The sequence below is a fragment of the Bubalus bubalis genome, chromosome 17, assembly GCF_019923935.1.
Source record: "Bubalus bubalis isolate 160015118507 breed Murrah chromosome 17, NDDB_SH_1, whole genome shotgun sequence".
Taxonomy (NCBI): Eukaryota; Metazoa; Chordata; class Mammalia; order Artiodactyla; family Bovidae; genus Bubalus; species Bubalus bubalis.
Genome location: NC_059173.1, coordinates 20,597,585 through 20,617,043, shown reverse-complemented (window position 1 = coordinate 20,617,043; position 19,459 = coordinate 20,597,585). Strand labels below are relative to the sequence as shown.

The window sequence follows — 19,459 nt, the reverse complement described above, 5'->3', positions numbered from 1 at the left end:
GTCGCATTGCACTTCAAGCTGACCCCGGCCCAGCCAGAGGGCTCTGACACTAGATGTGCTGTCCATCTTGATAAAGACACTAGGCAGCCACCTTCACGTACTTAAGGCAGTTGATTAGAACTACAGTTTATTCAACAGGAGGTGTAACCATTTTCTTTCCCAGAATAACTTGCTGCTGCTTTTTCATATACTCACCAATAAAACAGTATTAGGGGCTGTGTGGGTGTTCAGTGCAGTACATCAAAGAGAGAAACGAGGGTCCAGAGGTGAAGACACCCAGGGAAGGGAGATCAGGTGCCAGAAAACACTGAGTAACTGTTAAAGGCTCTCAAATCAAATCTACTTCAGTAGCTTTATATTAAATAAGTTTAATAAGTATAAAATAAACACTGAAGAATGAGCTCTTCATGTAACCCATCAAAATAAATATTGACATCTATTTTTACAGTTATGTAAATTTACGTTTTCTTCTCTTAGACTTCAAGGCTGGTATGTTTTTAGTAAAATGCTCACAAGTGTGAAACCCCCTCACATCTGCCATTTCTGCAACAGCTCCCAACAGCTGCTGAAGTTCTGATGTTCAATAGAAGGCAGCTCGAGCTGTCTGCCAAGTGGGAGCCAGCTCCCCGCGTTCTGCACTCCTGTGCGTTTCACCTGAGGGGCGGGAATCAGCAGTCATCTTCCAAATCTGAGATCTCCAAATCAGCTTTATTCATTGATCTTTTGCCACTTGTCAACAGCCCCTTCTCAAATTCTTCTTCAGTAATTTTGCCTTTTTTAAACTTTTTCAAGAGCCTTGTGTCATTCAGAAGTTCCTCCATGTCTTCATCTTCCATATCAGAACCCTGAGGGCAGAAGAGACCAACAAGCTACTGAATTTCTCAGCAACAGTGTTCTAAGTGAAACCAGCAAAATTTGGGGGGTTTTTTGGCCACTCTAGGAGGCTTGTGAAATTCTAGTTCCCCAACCATAGACTGAACCTGGGCCCCTCAGCAGTGAAAGGGCAGAGTCCTAACCGCTGGACCGCCAGAGAAGCCCCAAACCAGCACTTCTTAATCAATCGGGAACTACATGCTCTTAGATCAGCTTTCACGAACAGCACATTCCCCAACCCAATCCACCCAGAGAGAACAAAAATCTAAGAGTCTATGCAGTTCCTATTAGAAGGCACTATACACTACACTTCTGTGAGATTTGTTCAGAATTCTAAGTATTTAATTTTAAAAACTGCCAGCTCTACCTCTTCCCTTTTCCTTTTTTCAGTCAGTTTTTTCTTCTTTTCCTTTTTGGCCTTCTGCTTTGACCAAGCTTTATTTTTTATGAATTTTCTTCTCCCGTCATTTTCTGTTTTCTCTTTTCTTTGCTGCTCCAATAATTGCTTCTGCCTCTGCTTTTCTCTGATTTTGTCTTTAAATGGAATGGTGTCTGTGTTGACATCCACAGGCACGAAATCTGGAAACTGCTTTCCTCTCAGCTCTGGCATCTTGGGCATCCTCAGCAGGGCAAAACCTCGAGCAAGACTAGCAAAATCAAGGTCTGATTAAACCAAAACATCAAGAGTTAGCACACCCAGAACAGGACTGTAAGCATCAACCAACAGAATATTCATAGCAATGGAATTTTTTCTATGTGATCTAGTGAACTCGTTTTAATTAGAATTAAAATAATTACATTTTTACTAAAAGAATACTCAGCAGCCAGCACCTAGTCAAACCCAAGGAAGACTTTTATTTTTATTTTTGGGGAGGCTATGCCACACAGCATGCAGGATCTTAGTTCTCTGACCAGGGCTCGAACCCCTACCCCCTGCAATGGAAGCTCAGTCCAGGCCAGGTAAGTCTCAGAAAAACTTTCTTTTAAATGCTTGGAGCATGTGAGGGCGATCTGGTTGCGACATCTGTCACCCCATTGATCGCCAGGGTTGATTCAGCTGATCTGGCTGGCTAGGCAGGTGTCCCCTTCCTCCCTCACCGCTCCATGTGCATCCCTCCCGAAGCTGCGCGCTCGGTCGAAGACGACCATCCCCGATAGAGGAGGACCGGTGTTCGGTCAAGGGTATACGAGTAGCTGCGCTCCCCTGCTAGAACCTCCAAACAAGCTCTCAAGGTCCAAAAAAAGAAAAAAATAAAAATAAAAAAAATAAATGCTTGGAAAACATTAACCCTGACATGGACCTAAGACAAAGCAGTTTCATATTTGTGCTCAACACAGGTGCTCAGCTGCTAAGTGGTATCCAACTCCATGGACTGTAGCCCACCAGGCTCCTCTGTCCATGTGATTCTCCAGGCAAGAAAACTGGAGTAGGTTGCAATTAACTCATCCAGGGGATCTTCCCAACCCAGGGATCCAACCCACGTCTCTCATGTCTCCAGCATTGGCAGGCAGGTTCTTTACCACCAGCACCACCTGGAAAGCCCTTCATGTTTGTAATACTTGTAAAAACCGTCAAATGTTTCAGATGGTGAGCAGATCAAACTTACCCTTTAATCTGAAGATGAGGTTGCACTCGTGCTTGGCATAAGCCTGGACGTATGACACAAAAGCTTTCATGCCCTTCTCAAACACGGCTCTGTCACCCAGGGCCATGGCCTTGAGCTTTGGAAGGAGGTCGGCTGTGTTCTTCTGGGGTTTCATCTCCTGCAGGGGGCACTGCACAGGGACCACATCGTCACTTCTGGCTGGGACCACCTCCCCCACCAGGCTACCCCATCAGAGCCAATGCCAGTAAAATCAAAGGCAAAACCACTCATTTTAATCTTATCCAGTGGAGGCTTTGAAGCCCAAATCCAACCCAAGTATTTTACTTGGTCCAGAAAGTATTTTAAATTTTTTAAAGCAAAGTTTAAAATCAGATTTTACATAACAATCCTGATTTCTGGTTGGAAAATATGGTAACACAGGTCTGTGTTCCCGAGTAATGATGCTCAGCTGGGGCCAGCAGTGGACCCCGGAGCCTCTCCACAGCCTTTTATAAAGCTGTAGACAGGTTCCCGCACTGACACCACCAGCCCAGCCCCTAATCTACATTTTGGACCACTTTCTGGAAAAGAACTTTTCCAACTACCCTGGCTTTGGGATTTCCACAGAAAAAAGGAAGACGGCTTACTTTTTGGTTAATTGCAAGGAAGTTGATGTACGACTCTTCCATGGGAAGGAGGAAGACGAGCGCACTGCCGCCGCGGCCGATGCGGGCTGTGCGGCCACAGCGATGCACGAAGGCACTGGAACGACATGGGGCGGGGCAGTCACTGCCTGACGGCTCAGCAGAGCACTGGCCTGCGGCCACGCAGCTGATGCGCTTCAAATGACACCAGGAGTCGCCCGACTCCACGGCTCATCCCAGCCCTGCCACTTACTAGTTAGAGAAGAGCTGGCGATTAAATATACACACTGCAGACCAGACGGAGAAGGCAGTGGCACCCCACTCCAGTACTCCTGCCTGGAAAATCACATGTACAGAGGAGCCTGGTGGGCTGCAGTCCATGGGGTCGCTAAGAGTCGGACACGACTGAGCGACTTTACTTTCACTTTTCACTTTCATGCATTGGCGAAGGAAATGGCAACCCACTCCAGTGTTCTTGCCTAGAGAACCCCAGGGACAGGTGGGCTGCCGTCTCTGGGGTCACACAGAGTCGGACACAACTGAAGCGACTTAGCAGCAGCAGCAGACCAGAGAGCAATCTCTTAGACATTTAATGTCAACTATAAAACTTATAAATTTATGCCCATCTGATGATACAGGTAGGAAGACGTGGTCCCAGCAGAAAATTTGGGAAACAGTGAAAATATAAAAGAGAAAATGATTTGTGAGTCCTACCCCTAACTCCACCCAGAATTAACAAGTATTGCCTAAGAGTTTGTATTTACAGGCATTTTCCTATGTTTGGAGGCATTTCCTAGAAATATATGCTTGCTCTCAGAATAACTGAAATCTCCATATGTAGTATATATATTGTTTTCCTTTAAACACTCTATTCATGTGCATTTCTGCAAGAACTTTAAAAGGTATCTGAAAATACAATACCGCATCACTATTGACCTACCGGTGATAACGCACCAGTTCCCCGACGTTTGCTATTTCATAATGTTTTGACAACCATCATGTTTACCTTCCTCACGATTCCTGTTTCGTTAAGACTAGATTCCTAGACAGAGCAAGTAACGTTCTCTGTACCTGGCATTACTGGGAGGATCATACTGCAAAACCCAGTTTACTTCAGGAATATCTATTCCTCGGGCCATCACGTCAGTGCACACCAAAATCCCACTAGAAAATAAGAAAACACCAGCTGAGTAAGGAGACCACCATTTCCCTACCATCAAGCAGTTGTTACTAATTTGAACACGATGACAGTAAAAACAGATTGCAGAATCTCACAGAAGCAAGTATATAGTAATAACATTTTGATTTTTCCTCCTCCCAAGAATCTCTAGGACTTCACAAGTTCTCAGTGAAATTTGTAAAGAGATGGGGAGATAATGAAAAGATGAATGAAAACTAATGAAAAGATTTTTTAACTAGCATATTTTGATTGGGGAAGAAAAAAACCCCAAAAACACTGTATTTGGTCTAATCCTTCGGAGCCATTAAAAAAAAAAAAAAAAATGAAATTTTCCCTCTCATACTGAGGTGTAATTATCAAGTCTATCATTTTGCCTAAAAGATTGTTTTTAATATAGCCAGAATGTTTGGTGGTCAAGAAAAACAGAAAAGTATTATTTCTATGCACAAAGTCAAATTACAGTGTCCAGAGACACAGCTTTCCTATAGTGTAGTCAACCTGGAACCTTCAATGGGTTTCTCCCATCCGCTCTGTCTACCCATTCATTCAACAAACAGCTTACCAAACCCTGGGCCAGACCTGGGCTGGATAGTGGGGAATCCAAGAATGAACATAACACACAGGTTCCCGTTCTCATGTAGCTTACAATTGAGCAGGGAAGTTGACAAGGAAGTCAGTGCAGCCAAGTGTAATGGGCTCAGGACAGAGGGCAGGGTGAGAAGACATGATAACTGGGTTAGAGAAGGAAGAGGGTTCCAACACACAAGAAGGTCTAGAAGCAGAGCAACCTGCAGAAGAGCAGAGAGGCTGGAGATCTGCCATCTCCAGGGAAGCCAACCCACCTCTGCAATTTGCGGAACTCCATGAAGATCTTATTGCGCTTGTATTTCATCTTTCCGTGAATGCACATTATCTTCACACCCTTCACCAGGGCCTCTAGAGCCTTTCCGTAGTATTCCACACAGGCGCAGGTGCTGGGAGAGAAGACAGAGGGCTTTGATCCCTGGTCAGAGAACTAAGATTCCACATGCCGTAGGGCAACTGAGCCCTCACGCCACAATAAGAGAACCCTGCCCACCACAACTAGAGAAAGGCCATGTGTTGCAACAAAGACCCAGCACAGCCAAAATAAAAAATTTTTAAAGATCTGTGCCAAGTGACCACTGCTGGATTCCCCACTGTTTTCCACAAGTCACATTGTATATAAGGATGCAGTTTTACATACCAAGGGCCACAACCCACAGATCCTGAAAGTAATCTAGTGGGTCCTAAAATCAATTTAGTGAGTCTGGACCAGCATTTTTTAAAAATCAGAACAGAACAGAAAAGAAAGCATCAGAATGCCTCCCACCTAGTCAAGCACAGTCCTGTGAAATCTTTGTTTCAGCTGTGTGTGTGTGTGTGTGTGAGAGAGAGAGAGAACCAGGTTGTATTTCTAACTATGAGTCAATATAGTTACTGCATTTTATTGGTGAAATGATGGGTGGAAAAGAAACATGAAATTCTTTGGGTATGCCAAAGAACACCACTGTAGGTATATATGGAGGAAAGAACAGCCCAAGAATGCACGCACTCTGACAACAGGACATACCCCAGCGTGGCAGACACTAGGCTGGCTGATTAAACAGCATCCCAACCACTTCCTCCCTCTCCCGCTACTGCAGAGGCTGGGACAGCTGCCCACTCATTATCCACCTCTCACAGTGAGGGGCGGCCAGGTGACCCATCTTTGGCCCATGCAATGAAAGCAGAAGTCAGCCAAGATCAGGGGCAGGTGTTGTCTGGGAAAGCCTTTCCTTTTCTGATTAAGAGTCAAATATAGCAAGTACTGCCCTTCCCCCTGCCTTTCCTCTTTTCTCTGCTTCCAGTGCAGATGTGACGGGGTGTCACAGTGGTCATCTCAAAACTAGAGCTGACCTACAGGAAGGAAAGGCCAAGACACTCACAGAAATACTGGCCTTGACGTTGCTGAGACAGAAACCAATGTTAGGAACTGCCTACCTCTGGACTTCTTTTTACAGGAGAAAAATCAACCCCTCCTGCTTGAGCTGCAGAAGTTGGGTTTTCAGTCACTTGCAGTTAAACACACTTCTAACAGAGGACCAACCTAAAAGGAATTCCAAAACTGAAGGCTGCACGCTCATGCACATTCCAGGTGTAGTTGAACCCTAGAAGGATTACCTGAAGAAGACCAGATGTTTCTCCTGCTTATGATTTCGAAGAAAATGTACCAGCTGATTAAATTTCTCATCTGCCTTACAGACCTGCAAAATAAAAAGGAAAACCAATCAAGACAATTTGCTAACAATAAAAACAACCCCACAACTATTTTCAGTTTGGGCCTTAAATTTTAAGGACGCTAACTGCCTCCATGAAGAGGAAGACTTTCACCAGGATGTTACTCAGTCCACTGAGCTCAGAATTAACATCAGCCCCTGCTGCTGCCACATGTTAAATCACATAGTCATGTAACTGAGGACAGCGAGTCACTCAGTGCAGTAAGTACCTCCCAAACCCCAACATGCCAGCAGCACCATGCTGGCTGTAACACCACCCCCAGGGGAGGGCTTTACAATACAGGTCCTCAGATACAGCCTAAAGACCACAGATCACAGCTCTGGAATTGGACCCAAGGGTCAGTATTATTTAACAGCACCCGTGAGATTCTGAGGCATGGCCATGTTCAGAAATCACTGCTCTGAGGTTTACAAAGATTTCCAGAATGGACTGCACAGAATTACTTCACAGACCTCCATGGAGACAGACTGGAGCTCCTTTCAGGCTCCCAAATTAAATACATGTAAATCCACCTGAATGCATTCCCCCTATTTTTATTAATACTAAAACCAAATCCTCAATTTGGAATTTCTTTCTCACACACTCAGACATTTCTAAATGCAGTTGCTTAAATGAATGCAAAAGAGCAGAATGCAACAGCAGCCACAGTGGGTTCCAAAGCTAAACTATTAGTACGTACTACGTACTAAGCACTGGCCTAAAACCTTCATGTGTTTTAATACACCAACCCTCACAGCAACCCTATGAAGTGGGTGCTCCCCGAGCCCCCATTTCACTGGTGATGAACTGTAAGTCCACCTGGTTCGGTTAGGAAGGGACAAAACCGAGCTGCACGCCTGGGCGGCCTTGCCCTTGCACCCCTGCTCTTAACCACCTCACCGTCCATGGCCTCCTCTCTCCCCTAGGAAGAGCCGGCTGCCCAACTTTACCAGCCTGGCCGCAAGCGGAAACAGCAGCACCAAGTATAACACCCCCAGTCTGATTTCAAAAACATCCTCCCGACAGCTGCACCAGAGGCAGTTTTCTGATTTGCAAGCTCTTCTGCCTTGACCCCCCTACCCCCAGACCCTCCAAGAACTGACACAAAGAACAGCAACCTCATCGCCCTTACAGTCCCCAGCTCTAGGGACACTGGTTTGGCAATGGCCCACTTTCTCTGCAAACACGTCACCGTGCTCAGGAGCTAGGGAGCCCCTCTCGGCCAAAAGAAAAACCCTGTTCCCTGGCTGACAATATAGATGTGCCCTGTCAAGCAGGGACACTGGCCTGGCCACCCTGGCTGACCATCCTCTCTAGATGCCTCCTGGCTTGAGCCAGTGACCAGAGAGGACAGAAGGAGGGGACTCACTACTAACAATCACATTCCGAAAAGCCCTCCCGCTGCCTGGTGAGGAAGGGCAGCAGCAGCTAGGATTTACTGCTGCAAATTGAAAGAAAGTGAAAGTGAAGTTGCTCAGTCGTGTCTGACTCTTTGCGACCCCATGGACTGTAGCTGCTGGGCTCCTCCGTCCATGAGATTTTCCAGGCAAGAGTACTGGAGTGGGTTGCCATTTCCTTCTCCAGGGGATCTTCCCAACCCAGGGATTAAACCTGGGTCTCCCATATTGCAGGCAGATGCTTTACCATCTGAGCCACCAGGGAAGCTAAACTGAGCAACTCCCAGCTGCAAAATGAACACACCAAACATTTAGGTTCCAGAGCAGAACAGTCACCCAAAAAGGCTCCTTCAGAATCTATCATTAGGTTTTGTGTTTGAGCTGCTCCTCGGGCTGTGCCCTTCTCTAACTCAGGCTCATACTGATGGGCCGGGAACCCAGTGTCCCACGCCTGTACCCAGCACACGCCATGCACATGTCAAAAAGTTTGATCACTTGGGGGTAGGAGGCCCAAGGACACCATCCCTGGAGAGTATGCTTAAAACACAGTTATGCCCATGTTAACTTACTTATTCATTTACTTGCTGAATGACAAGTATCATCACATACACCACGTATCCCAGCCCTGCCCCAAGTGCTGCACTTCCAAATGTGCCTCAGGGTATCATTTTACAGACTTAGTTACCTAGAAAACTGAAAGCTAATCCATAGAGCACTCATCATTATTAATTTTTGCTTGCTTTTTGTTTTAACTGCTAAGAGTTAACATATTAGTGGGAACATGGTGTATCATATTGTAAAACATACAGACAGTGAAAGTTAAGAAAAAAGTACTTGAAAATCATTTTTCAAATAAGTAAAAACTTACTTACTTGAAAATCTAATAAGCTGTTCAAACAATTCTTATAGCTGATCATTTCAAAGGAAAAATGGAACTAAGCTTATTGAAAATAGTATGAGTCAAAAAAATTGGTAATTTTTTTCAGTAAACTGCTTTGACTAACAATACTGGTTTTACTTTTTTCCAGCTTTACTGAGGTACAATTGGCAAATAAAAATTGTATATATTTAAGCACATTTATATAGTAAAAATACATACATGTAGTAATATATGTTTAAGGTGTACGATGTGATGACTTAATATACATACACAGTGAAATGACTGTCATAATCAAGTTAATACACCTATCACTTCACTTCATCTTTTCAGTTTTTTGTGAGAACACTTCAGAAACATTGTTGGCAAATTTCAGTCTCAAGTAAACAACACTGTGAACCGCAGCCCTCGTCGTCACTGGCCGGCAGGGGTCGGTGCGGACACCCAGCGCTCACCATGTAGTGGTTCTCCAGGCGGGAAGGGGTCTTCTGGGTGCTGCTGGCCGCCACGCCCTTCTCCTTCACCGAGATGCGCACGGGGTTCCGCAGGCCAGCTCTCACCAGGTTCTCCACCTCCTGGGTCTGAGTGGCCGAGAAAAGGCCCGTTCTCCTCTGCTTCGGCAAGAACTCCAGGATGGTGTTTATGCTAAAAACAGAAGGGCTCATCTTAACCCCTTACTTGTCAGCATAAGGAACAAAGGGTGTTTTATTATACTAAACAGGTATTTTAGAAGACTGGAAACCATAAGAATATTTACAGTAGCTATTAATGGGAGATGAGATTATGGGTGATCTTTATTTCTTTTTTATACTCTTATTTTCCCAACGTTTCTTCAATATAAACATATAAGTGAACTCTTATAATGAGGGGACAATTAAAAGAGTGAAATTAAAACAAAACTTTTTGAGACTAAAAACTATTGAGCTGCACACTATTTAATTGAGCAAACTGTGTAACATGAATTGGATCCCAATAAAGCTATTTAATTCTTTAAAACACACAAAAACTTTTAAAGAGCCATGAAGGAAAATGCATCAAAGAACAACTGAAATTTAGTGTGGGAGAATTTGATGGATCAAACAACCTGATGAAATTCCAGTGCAGCTAACAGATATAGTCACGAAGTGATAAAGGAATTCCACCTTGGGGTCCTTTCCACCCTGTGTCACATTAAGTCCAAACTTCAGTACCTTGTCTCGAAACCCATGTCCAGAAGCCTGTCTGCTTCATCCAATACCAGGACCTCCAGGGACCTCACGCAGCTGGCCAGATCGAGGCCCTCAGCCTTCCTTCGGAACATGTCCTCCAGACGGCCTGGGGTTGCCACGATGATGTTCCCACTAGGAAAAGAAAGTTAACATTTATTGCACTCAGTGAATCTCAGGGACCTTTGTGATTCCAAACACAATTGCTGTATACCCCTGTGCATGAGGGCTCAGTCATGTCCCACTCTTTTACGACTCCGTGAACTATAGCCCACCAGGCTCCTCTGTCCATGGGATTTCCCAGGCAAGAATACTGTATGTAGTGGGTTGCCATTCCCTTCTCCAGGGGATCTTCCCCACCCAGAGATCGAACCCCAGTCTCCTGCATCTCCTGCATTGGCAGGTGGATTCTTTAACACTGCCTCACCTGGGAAGCCCTATCCCTCCAAAAATGTCATCTAAAATCCCACAGATGAGAAGGGAGACCACCAGAGTGGGAGGAGAAGGCTGCGCCATGAGGGGACAGGTCTGAGTTCCAGGCTGAGATTGAGGGCTGCTGCTGCTAAGTCGCTTCAGTCGTGTCCGACTCTGTGCGACCCCATAGATGGCAGCCCACAAGGCTTCTCCGTCCCTGGGACTCTCCAGGCAAGAACACTGGAGTGGGTTGCCATTTCCTTCTCCAATGCATGAAAGTGAAAAGTGAAAGTGAAGTCACTCAGTCATGTCTGACTCTTAGCGACCCCATGGACTGCAGCCTACCAGGCTCCTCCATCCGTGGGGTTTTCCAGGCAAGAGTACTGGAGTGGGGTGCCATTGCCTTCTCCGGAGATTGAGGGCAGGGCTCAGCAAACACCATTCGGCCAAATCTGGCCTCCACTGTTTCTGTGACTCTGCATCCTCCTTCATTCATGGGTTGCCTCTGGAGGCTTTCACACACTTAACAGCAGAGGGAGCTGTAATGACCCCGACTGTGTGATTGACGAAGCTAAAATAATTACTATCCGGGCCTTTACTGAAAGGACCCTGGCTTTATTCGACTGTTTTAGGCCCCAGGTCACTCACCTATAAAATGTGAATGTCAACAGAACTAGAGACAATTTTATGTAAAGATCACAAACTGGCAGACTTAAGGCCAAATGCGGCCTCCCCACTGACTGGGTCCCTGCAGGGAAGTTATTATTATTTTTTTAATGTGAATTACATGCAAAAGTTAAAAAAAAATCTGGACTACAAAAAATTAAAAACCTGGCAATACAGAGTCCTGCAGCAACATGTCAGCTGGAGATGAGTATTCGGGCATAAACTAGCCAGTTTCTCCCAATCCCCACCCAGCCCCACTTCAGATGTTTGTATTTTCCTCCGACCCCTGTAGGAACTCGAGTCTGTTCCCCGCCACTGCAAAGCATCTCCCATTGTAGCTGGACACAGCGAGCGCTCAAGAAAAGGAGTTTTCTTTATCAAAAATTCACTGACAATCTGGGCACAAAATCTATCACTGCTCATTACAAACTATTAGTCATAGTGGGCCAATACAATGCCACAGGCTGATTGCCATCGTGTATTCAAACATTTATTCCAAATGTTTAGTAAACACCTGCTGTATGCTCCGCTCCTTGTTAGGCCCTGAAGGTAAAATGCTGCGAGACTAACACCACCCTGACTTTCATGAGCTGCCTGGGGATGCAAAGGAGCCAGGCACGTACAATACCTGGGAGAAAGCCAGCTCAAGCAGGGCAGACTGGGAGAGCACGGCAGCACAGGGTGCCAACACCAACATCAGGACCATCCTAAGGGCCAGCAGGGGCCACTGAAGCGCTTTCAGTGAGGGACACGACCTGGCTGGCACTCTGGTAGCTACGTGGAGTGGATAACCAGGGGCTAACAGCAGAGACACAGAACAGAGGGACTTCCCTGGGGGTCCTTGGTTAAGAATCCACCGTGCAATCCAGGGAACATGGGTTCGATTCCTGGTTGGGGTACTAAGATCCCACATGCCAGCGGGACAACTGAGCCCTTGAACCACAACTAGAGAGCCTGTGTGCTGCAACTAAGATCCCAAGCAGCCAAAAATAAATAATAAACAAATTAATTTTTTTAAAAGGTAAAGAAACACACAGGAGAGAAAGAAAGAGCCGTTCCTAGAGTTCAGGGGCGAAACAAGCAGAAGAGGTGGTGATGGAAAAGTTGACCAGTTAAGAGATGTGCTTCAGAGAGAAAAGGCCAAGGATCTGGTGACGGTTAACTGAGAGGGGGGATGTGGGGACGGTGAGGAGTCAAGGCTGACTCCCTGACCTCAGGAGAGGCATACAGGGGAAAGGTGAATAGGAAACTCCACATGAGGTACAAGTCTAGGGATGAAAATTCCAAGCTCTTGTTTTAGAGGTTTCTGCAAAAGCTGTGAGATGCCAGTCAGATGCCAGGGAGACAAGTGGATTATCTGGGGTTCAAGGCGAGGTCAGGGACCACCTCGGGAGAGACAAGACCATTAACCAGTGAGCAAAATGGGAGGTTGACAGGAATAAAAAACTTTTTATGGGGGGGGGGTGACTGAAGGGGGCATTTCCAGTTAGGTCTTGATCGTGCATCAAGTTCAATGTCAAGAGCAAGCAAAGCAGCAAGGCAACTCACCCAAGCTCCTTAAATCTGGCGACATCTTCTCCAGGATTCCTGCCTCCAATCCAGAGAATCTGGCTGAAACAAGAGAAGGGTCTCTGAGGTCAGGAGGAACTGCAGCCCATGGCTGAAAGTTTGGGACTCTGCCCCCAACTTACCTAAACTGTGGGAAGGGCTTCGTGAAATGAGACAGGACCTCCTCTATCTGAACAGCCAGCTCTCGTGTGGGTGTGATGATTATGGCGCCCACCTAACCACGTGGCAGGAAGGGACACGATTAGCAGAGCCTGCAGCTTACAGAGCTGAAACTCCACAACCGGCACCCTCCACCTCACGGAGGAAGGTTTCCAGAGAAACAGTACTTCCTGGCCTTTTCCAGCAGTGCGTGGCCATGGTGCGAATCAACTAGAGTTGAATCTTGAATGATGGGGGTCGGGGGGAGGGGGGGTGGTTAGGGGAACCAACCCTCTGCACAGTCGAAAAAGTACTTGTGTTCAGTCGTGTCCAACTCTTTTGTGACCCCATGGACAGGAGCCCATCAGGCTCTTCGGTCCATCGGATTTTCCAGGCAAGAATACTGGAGTGGGTTGCCATTTCCTCCTCCAGGGGATCTTCCTGACCCCAGGACTGAACCTGAACATCCTGCATCTTCTACATTGGCAGGCAGATCCTTTACCACTGTCACCTGGGAAGCACAGTTGAAAATCCACCTGTAATTTAAAGTCGGGTCTCCATGTAACAGGGTATAACTGGTTTGATTCCTCTGTAACCCCATTCCACATGGAGGGATTAAACTACCAGTTGGCAGAGACCTACAGTTATTCACTGCTGATAAAACCTGCGCTTAAGTGGACCCATACCACTCAAACCCGTTGTTCAAGGGTCAGTTGTAGACTGAATTAGAGTCAGTTCTCTACAAAGCAGCCAGACACCATGGTAACAAATATTGGACCATGGCTCCCCGGGAAGTGGGATTAGGTTCCTGCGAGCCTCTGGTCATGTTTTTGTCAACCTAACAGTACCTAAGCTTGTTTTACACACATGTCTGTTTAAAGACACCTTACTTTGTAAGTCAAGTATACTTCAATTAAATAAAGGTATTTCATTGAATATACACTGTTGATTCATTAACGTTGACCTCAAAGCCACAGCACTATCATGCATGCCTGAATGATGCTTATGTAACATGTATTTTCTCCGTAAGGTTCATCACAGCCTCCTTGCGCTCAGGAATGCTCAGCAGTGCTTCAGCACTACGTTTGGGGGTCATTTTAAGCAGTGAAATCACCACATACACACACACGAAAAGACATCACAGCAGTACGTAGACCAGGAAAAGGACCCGTGTTTCCAGTCTGAGCAGGAACGAGAAGGCAGAGTCACCGTCTTCAGGCTCAGCTGGGAACATGCCATCAGTGTTGCTGCCCCAGGCAAGGCCACGCACGAGCACGAAAGCATGGTGACTGCTGCCTGGGGAGCTACAGATACGTGCTAAGGAGCAGCCAAATTCAAAAACACAGAATCTGCAAGTCATTAGGACACACTGTACTTTTCTTCTTTTTTCAAGCTTTTGACTAGCTTTTTCCTCAACTGTGAACTCTCTGATGACTAGGGGAAAATACAGCGCTTGGTCTCCTCACCTGACTCTTCTTTAACTTCTCTTCCCTCCTCAGGAGAATTTCCACGATGGGGATGACGAAAGCGAGGGTTTTGCCACTACCTGTGACCTGAAAGGGAGGAAGCTGTGGTTTGCTTTTCCTCCAAGTTCGTCCTGGAGGGCAAACGGGAGGACAGGCTGCACTGCCATAACGTACTCACCGCTTCTGCAGCAACGTCTTTGTTTTTCATGAACAGAGGGATAGTTGCGGACTGAAAAGAGAGACAGCAAATTACCAGTTATGGGATGCCGTGACACCACAGACGAGGCCCAAAGCCCAAGGAACACAGCACTGGCCTTAGTCACACTGGATCCCACCGCAAAGTGGATTCTGATCAGTCACCACCAGGGACCTCAGTGTGGTCAGGTCACAGGTAACATGGCGTGGTGTCTACGCAGATGGCATGAGGGGGAAGCGAGTCGAGCTGGGAATTGGGAGTCCTGAGTTCTAGCCCTGCCTCGCCTACTCTTCCTTTCTAGACCAGGAAGGGGCTAAAGACAGTGGTTTTAAGGTTCCTTCCTGTCCTCATAGCACAAAATAACGACTCAAATGGGCTCTTTCATTATAAACACCACCGAGAACCCGCACGTTTACCAGGGACCTAGCCCTTTGATTGCAGCAACGAGCAGCTGAACCTGAAGCAGACTCAGATCTTGGCTTCAAAGTTTCCCCCTGCCCACCGCCCAGGATTCCACTCCTGGTCCTCAGAGCCTGAGCTCACCCATCGCAGCACATGCAGGACTTTCCTAACTGCGTCGGCACAAGTAAGTCTCAGGGAACATGTGGCAGTTATTGTAAGATAACTGGAGATGTTGTAAGTAGTCAGAACGGGGCAGGGGAAGCAGGAGGTGGTTTGTTTCTAGCACCCAGTAAGTAGAGCCCAGAGATGCTGTTAAACAGCCCATAATACCCAGGGCCATTTCATATAACAAAGAATTATCCAGTCCAAAGTATCAAGAGCGCAGAGACTGAGAACTCTGCTATGGACCACTGCTGCCCAACAGAAATAAATACGGGAAGAGATCAGACTTGTGGTTGCCAAGCAAGAGTGGGGGAGGGAGGGGACGGACTGGGAATTTGGGATTGATAGGTGCAACCTATCACATTTAGAAACGGAGAAACAACAAGGTCCTACTGTATGGCACAGGGAACGATATCCAATCTCCTGGGATAAAACATAATGGAAAAGAATGTTTAAAAAAGAATGTATCAATGTATAAAACCGAGTCACTTTGCTATATAGCAGAGATTGACACAACACTGTAAATCAGTTATACTTAAAAAAAAAAAAGAAATATAATGTGAGCCACATACTCATCTAGTAGCCACATTAAGAAAAGTAAAAAGAGGGACTCCCCTCTGGTCCAGTGGCTAAGAATTCGCCTTACAGTGCAGGGGTCTGGGTTTGATTCCTGGTCAGGGAACTAAGATTCCACATGCTGTGGAGCAACTAAGCCTGCACACCACAGCTACTGAAGCCCACACAGTCTGGAGCCTGTGCGCCACAACTAGAGAGTCTGTGCCCACAATGAAGGATCCTGCATAATGCAACTAAGACCTGATGCAGCCAAATGAATAAATATATATATATATATATTTTTTTAAGCAAAAATAGACAAAATGAATTTTTATTTATATTTTATTTAACCTAATATCATCCAAAATCGGAGAAGGCAATGGCACCCCACTCCAGTACTCTTGCCTGGAAAATCCCATGGATGGAGGAGCCTGGAAGGCTGCAGTCCATGGGGTCGCTGAGGGTCGGACACAACTGAGCGACTTCACTTTCATGCATTGGAGAAGGAAATGGCAACCCACTCCGGTGTTTTTGCCTGGAGAATCCCAGGGACGGGGGAGCCTGGTGGGCTGCCGTCTATGGGGTCACACAGAGTCGGACACGACTGAAGTGACTTAGCAGCAGCAGTAGCAGCAGCATCCAAAATATTTTCGGCTTGATGTGTAAGTGATATTTTTTAAACGAATGAGATATTTTTCATTTGTTTTTCATGCTAAGTCCTCAAAATCCATTATAGATTTTTATATTTAGAGTGCATCTCAATTGGACTCACCATGTTTCAAGTGTTCTTAATAGTCATATGTGAGTGGCTACCATAGTGGACAGCACTTAGACCAGGGACTCCATGGCAAATACTGGGTCCTCTCCGCCCAACAGTCCCAAGGCATGACACACAGCACTGCCTGCTTCCTCCACACCTTTCCTGAGGAGCCTATGCACACCTCCACATTTCAAAACAGGACTCTAGATTTTTCCTTTGAAGACTGTTACCCCTGCCAGCTTTCCTCACCTTAGTAAACGATACCACCAATCACCCAGTCACTAAAGACAGAAACCTCAGGGTCCCTCTAGATTCCTCTTCCCTGACCCCCACATCTGGTCCCTCAGCAACCCTAAAGCTATCTCAAAAGCGACTCTTCAATATCCACAACTTCCTCTCTACTCCAAGCCACCATCACCTCTAACTTGACAACGGCCTCCCAGTGGATGGCCTCGCTTGTTCTCTTACTCCCCTAAAGTCCACTCTCTACACAGCAGTCACAGCCCTTCTCTTCCTGCAGCCTCCCATGTAAGACGGCTTCTCACTACATTCCAAATAAAATACAAGATCCCACAAGTAAGACCCTACATGGTCAGCCCTCGATTTGCTCATCTCTTACACTACGCATGATGCCCCAGCCACAAAGGCCTTCTTTCTGTTCCTCCAAGCTCATTCCACTTGTACTGGCATTTCTCTTTGCTAGAATATCCTGCCTCCAGTCATCCCTTGGCTGGCTCCTTCTCATTCAGGTATCAGCTTAATGACACCTCCTCCAAGAGGCCTTCTCTATCTTACCTTCTGCCCTGTACTTTCTTGTCACTGTCTCCTCCACAACACTGATCACCAGCTGAAATTACCTTATTTCTTTACTCCCTTCTCTCTCTTCTGCATTAAAAAGCAAGGGCCATGAGTGAGGACCAACACTGCAAAATCCCCAGAGCCTAAAAGAGTACCTGATACACAGTTTGTCCTGGAGAAATTGCTGAATAAATGAGTGAGCTGGACCAAGACACTTCACTTGGCCCACAAAACAAGACAACAGGTTACATTTACTGAGTGTCCGTAACATTGTCTTAGGTAATCCTCACAACAACTCTTAGGTAATACTATTTTCGTCATTTCACACGGAAAGGAAATGAAGCACAGAGAGGTTAAGTCATTTGCTCAAGGTCTCACAGATCTACAGAGGCCAGGGCCAGGATACGAACCAGGTACTTAGAAGCAGGATTCGAGCCAGGCACTTAAGTCTCAGCACCTAAGAGCGGATGGAGGAGCAGTGTTATGAAAACCCTAGTACAGGCGCGCTGCCGCCTGCCGCCTCTGCCTGGCGATCATTAACCAGCTAGGCATCACCCAAGTCGGGGAAGAAGAAAGACGACATGACAAAAAAGTCCCAGCTCTGAGTCTCCCTTTCCCAACCTGCCCCCTTCGCACCGAGAGCCCTCCTCCCCCGGGGCCTATGCCGAGTACCTGCACCGGTGTCATGTACGGAAAACCGAGCTCCCTCAAGACACTCAGCACTTGCGGATGCAGCGGCACCGGTAGCGACTCCCAGGAACCCTCCGTCACGTGCTCCATGGTGCACTCAGCCACCGAGCTACTACCTGGACGCCTCCCGGGAGCACTTCCGCTTCCGGTCGCCAAGCCAGCCGCCCGGAAACCGCACTCCCTTCGCAAAGATCCGGAAGGCGGGAAAGGCGCCTTTGCAACAGAAGAGTGGAAAGCGGACTTCTGGCGAATAAAAGCGGGCGGCGGGAACCCGGCTGGAGTAGTGCCATTCTTCCAGTGCAACCACCTAGGCTCCGGGCGCCTTTCACACCGAGCAGGCATTTGGGCGGGAGGGATTTTGCCCCGGCTCTCACACTCTCCCCGCCGGTCGGAGGCAGATGGCAGCACAACACCGCGTCCTGGTCAAACAACAGTAGGTCCGGAGGGAGTGGACAGAAATGTACCCCAATCCCGGAGCCCTGGATATGCAAAATAGACTGATGGTGCGGATCCACTGCTTGGGACAAAATAAATATTTACTTCCGATGAAGTTGGGTCAGATACCTAAATAAGAACACTGTATCTTATTCCTGTGTTCACCACTGGTTGGTTTTATGCACGTGTACAATTCATTCAGGAAGCTTTTACCGACCAGCTATTACGCGTTGGGCTTCGCCAGTGGCTAGGCTTCCCTAGTGGCTCAGACGGTGAAGTTATCTGCCTGCAGTGGAGGAGACCTGAGTTCTATCATGGATCGGGAAGATCCCCTGGAGGAGGGCAGGGCAACCCACTCCAGTCAGGGACTTCCCCGGTGGTCCTGTGGTTAAGAATGCGCCTTTGGGCTTCACTGGTGGGTCAGACGATAAAGAGTCTGCCCGCAATGGGGGAGACCTGGCTTCCATTCCTGGATCGGGAAGCTCCCCTGGAGGAGGAAATGTCAACCCACTCAGGTATTCTTGCCTGGAAAATTCCATGGATGGAGGAGCCTGGGTGGGTTATAGTCCATGGGGTCGCAGAGAGTCGGGCACGACTGTGTTGTGCTTAAGACTATTATGCCTTGGGCCCGTCTCTTCAGCTTGGCTTGCTCCCTTACATCCATGAGGACTTTTGAAATGTCACCAGTAATGCCTTCCCTTCCTAATCACTAAAACTTGTCAAGAGCAGCGTTAGGCATTACTGACAAAATGGAGGCACAGCCCCAGACCCCTGTCCTCATTCAGCAGGCATGGCCTGGAATGATGGAGTTAGACCTTGTAATTCTGACTTGTCTTTTCCTCTCCTCAGCTGAGTTGACTGAAAAGGAATATTAAGGTGCTTATTGTTCTTGAGAGGAGCATGAGCAGGCACAAAGCCTTCTGCAGCTGTGCTCAGAAAATAATTCAAAGTTAACCACTGACATTTGTTCAAGGACTTTTACAAAAGAGTGTTCCAGGATGAGCACATAGACTGTAGCTTGAGGCCATGGGAGGGATTGCTATCTGAAGCCTATTTGTGAGAATGTTTATGGCAAAGGAGTTTACTGAATTTAGAGCTTAGAAATAATTAAAACAGAAGTTAAAGATTTAAGGAATGTTGTAAAGTTAGCATATTTTATAGAGCTTATA

General features: G+C 46.9%; 1 protein-coding gene across 1 annotated transcript; it reads right to left on the bottom strand.

Annotated features, from left to right (window-relative positions):
• Positions 1-92: 92 nt before the first annotated feature.
• Positions 93-18,188, bottom strand: DDX55 (DEAD-box helicase 55). The gene is made up of 14 exons (XM_006041402.4): positions 17,838-18,188; positions 14,471-14,521; positions 14,293-14,379; positions 12,811-12,902; positions 12,668-12,730; positions 10,025-10,174; positions 9,290-9,479; positions 6,465-6,547; positions 5,126-5,257; positions 4,175-4,267; positions 3,107-3,221; positions 2,481-2,649; positions 1,241-1,536; positions 93-845 (listed from the first exon to the last, which is right to left on the bottom strand). Exons 1-14 carry the CDS (start codon positions 17,943-17,945, stop codon positions 669-671), a joined length of 1,806 nt encoding a protein of 601 aa, XP_006041464.3. The 5' UTR covers positions 17,946-18,188; the 3' UTR covers positions 93-668.
• Positions 18,189-19,459: the final 1,271 nt, after the last annotated feature.

Coding starts and splice junctions, on each gene's coding strand:
- DDX55 (XM_006041402.4), bottom strand. CDS start 17,945: ATGGAGCACGTGACGGAGGGTTCCTGGGAGTCGCTACCGGTGCCGCTG. Junction 9,480..10,024: donor GACATGGGTTTCGAGACAAG/GTACTGAAGTTT, acceptor TTCTGTTTTTAG/CATAAACACCATCCTGGAGT. Junction 2,650..3,106: donor TCCTTGCAATTAACCAAAAA/GTAAGCCGTCTT, acceptor GTCCCTGTGCAG/TGCCCCCTGCAGGAGATGAA.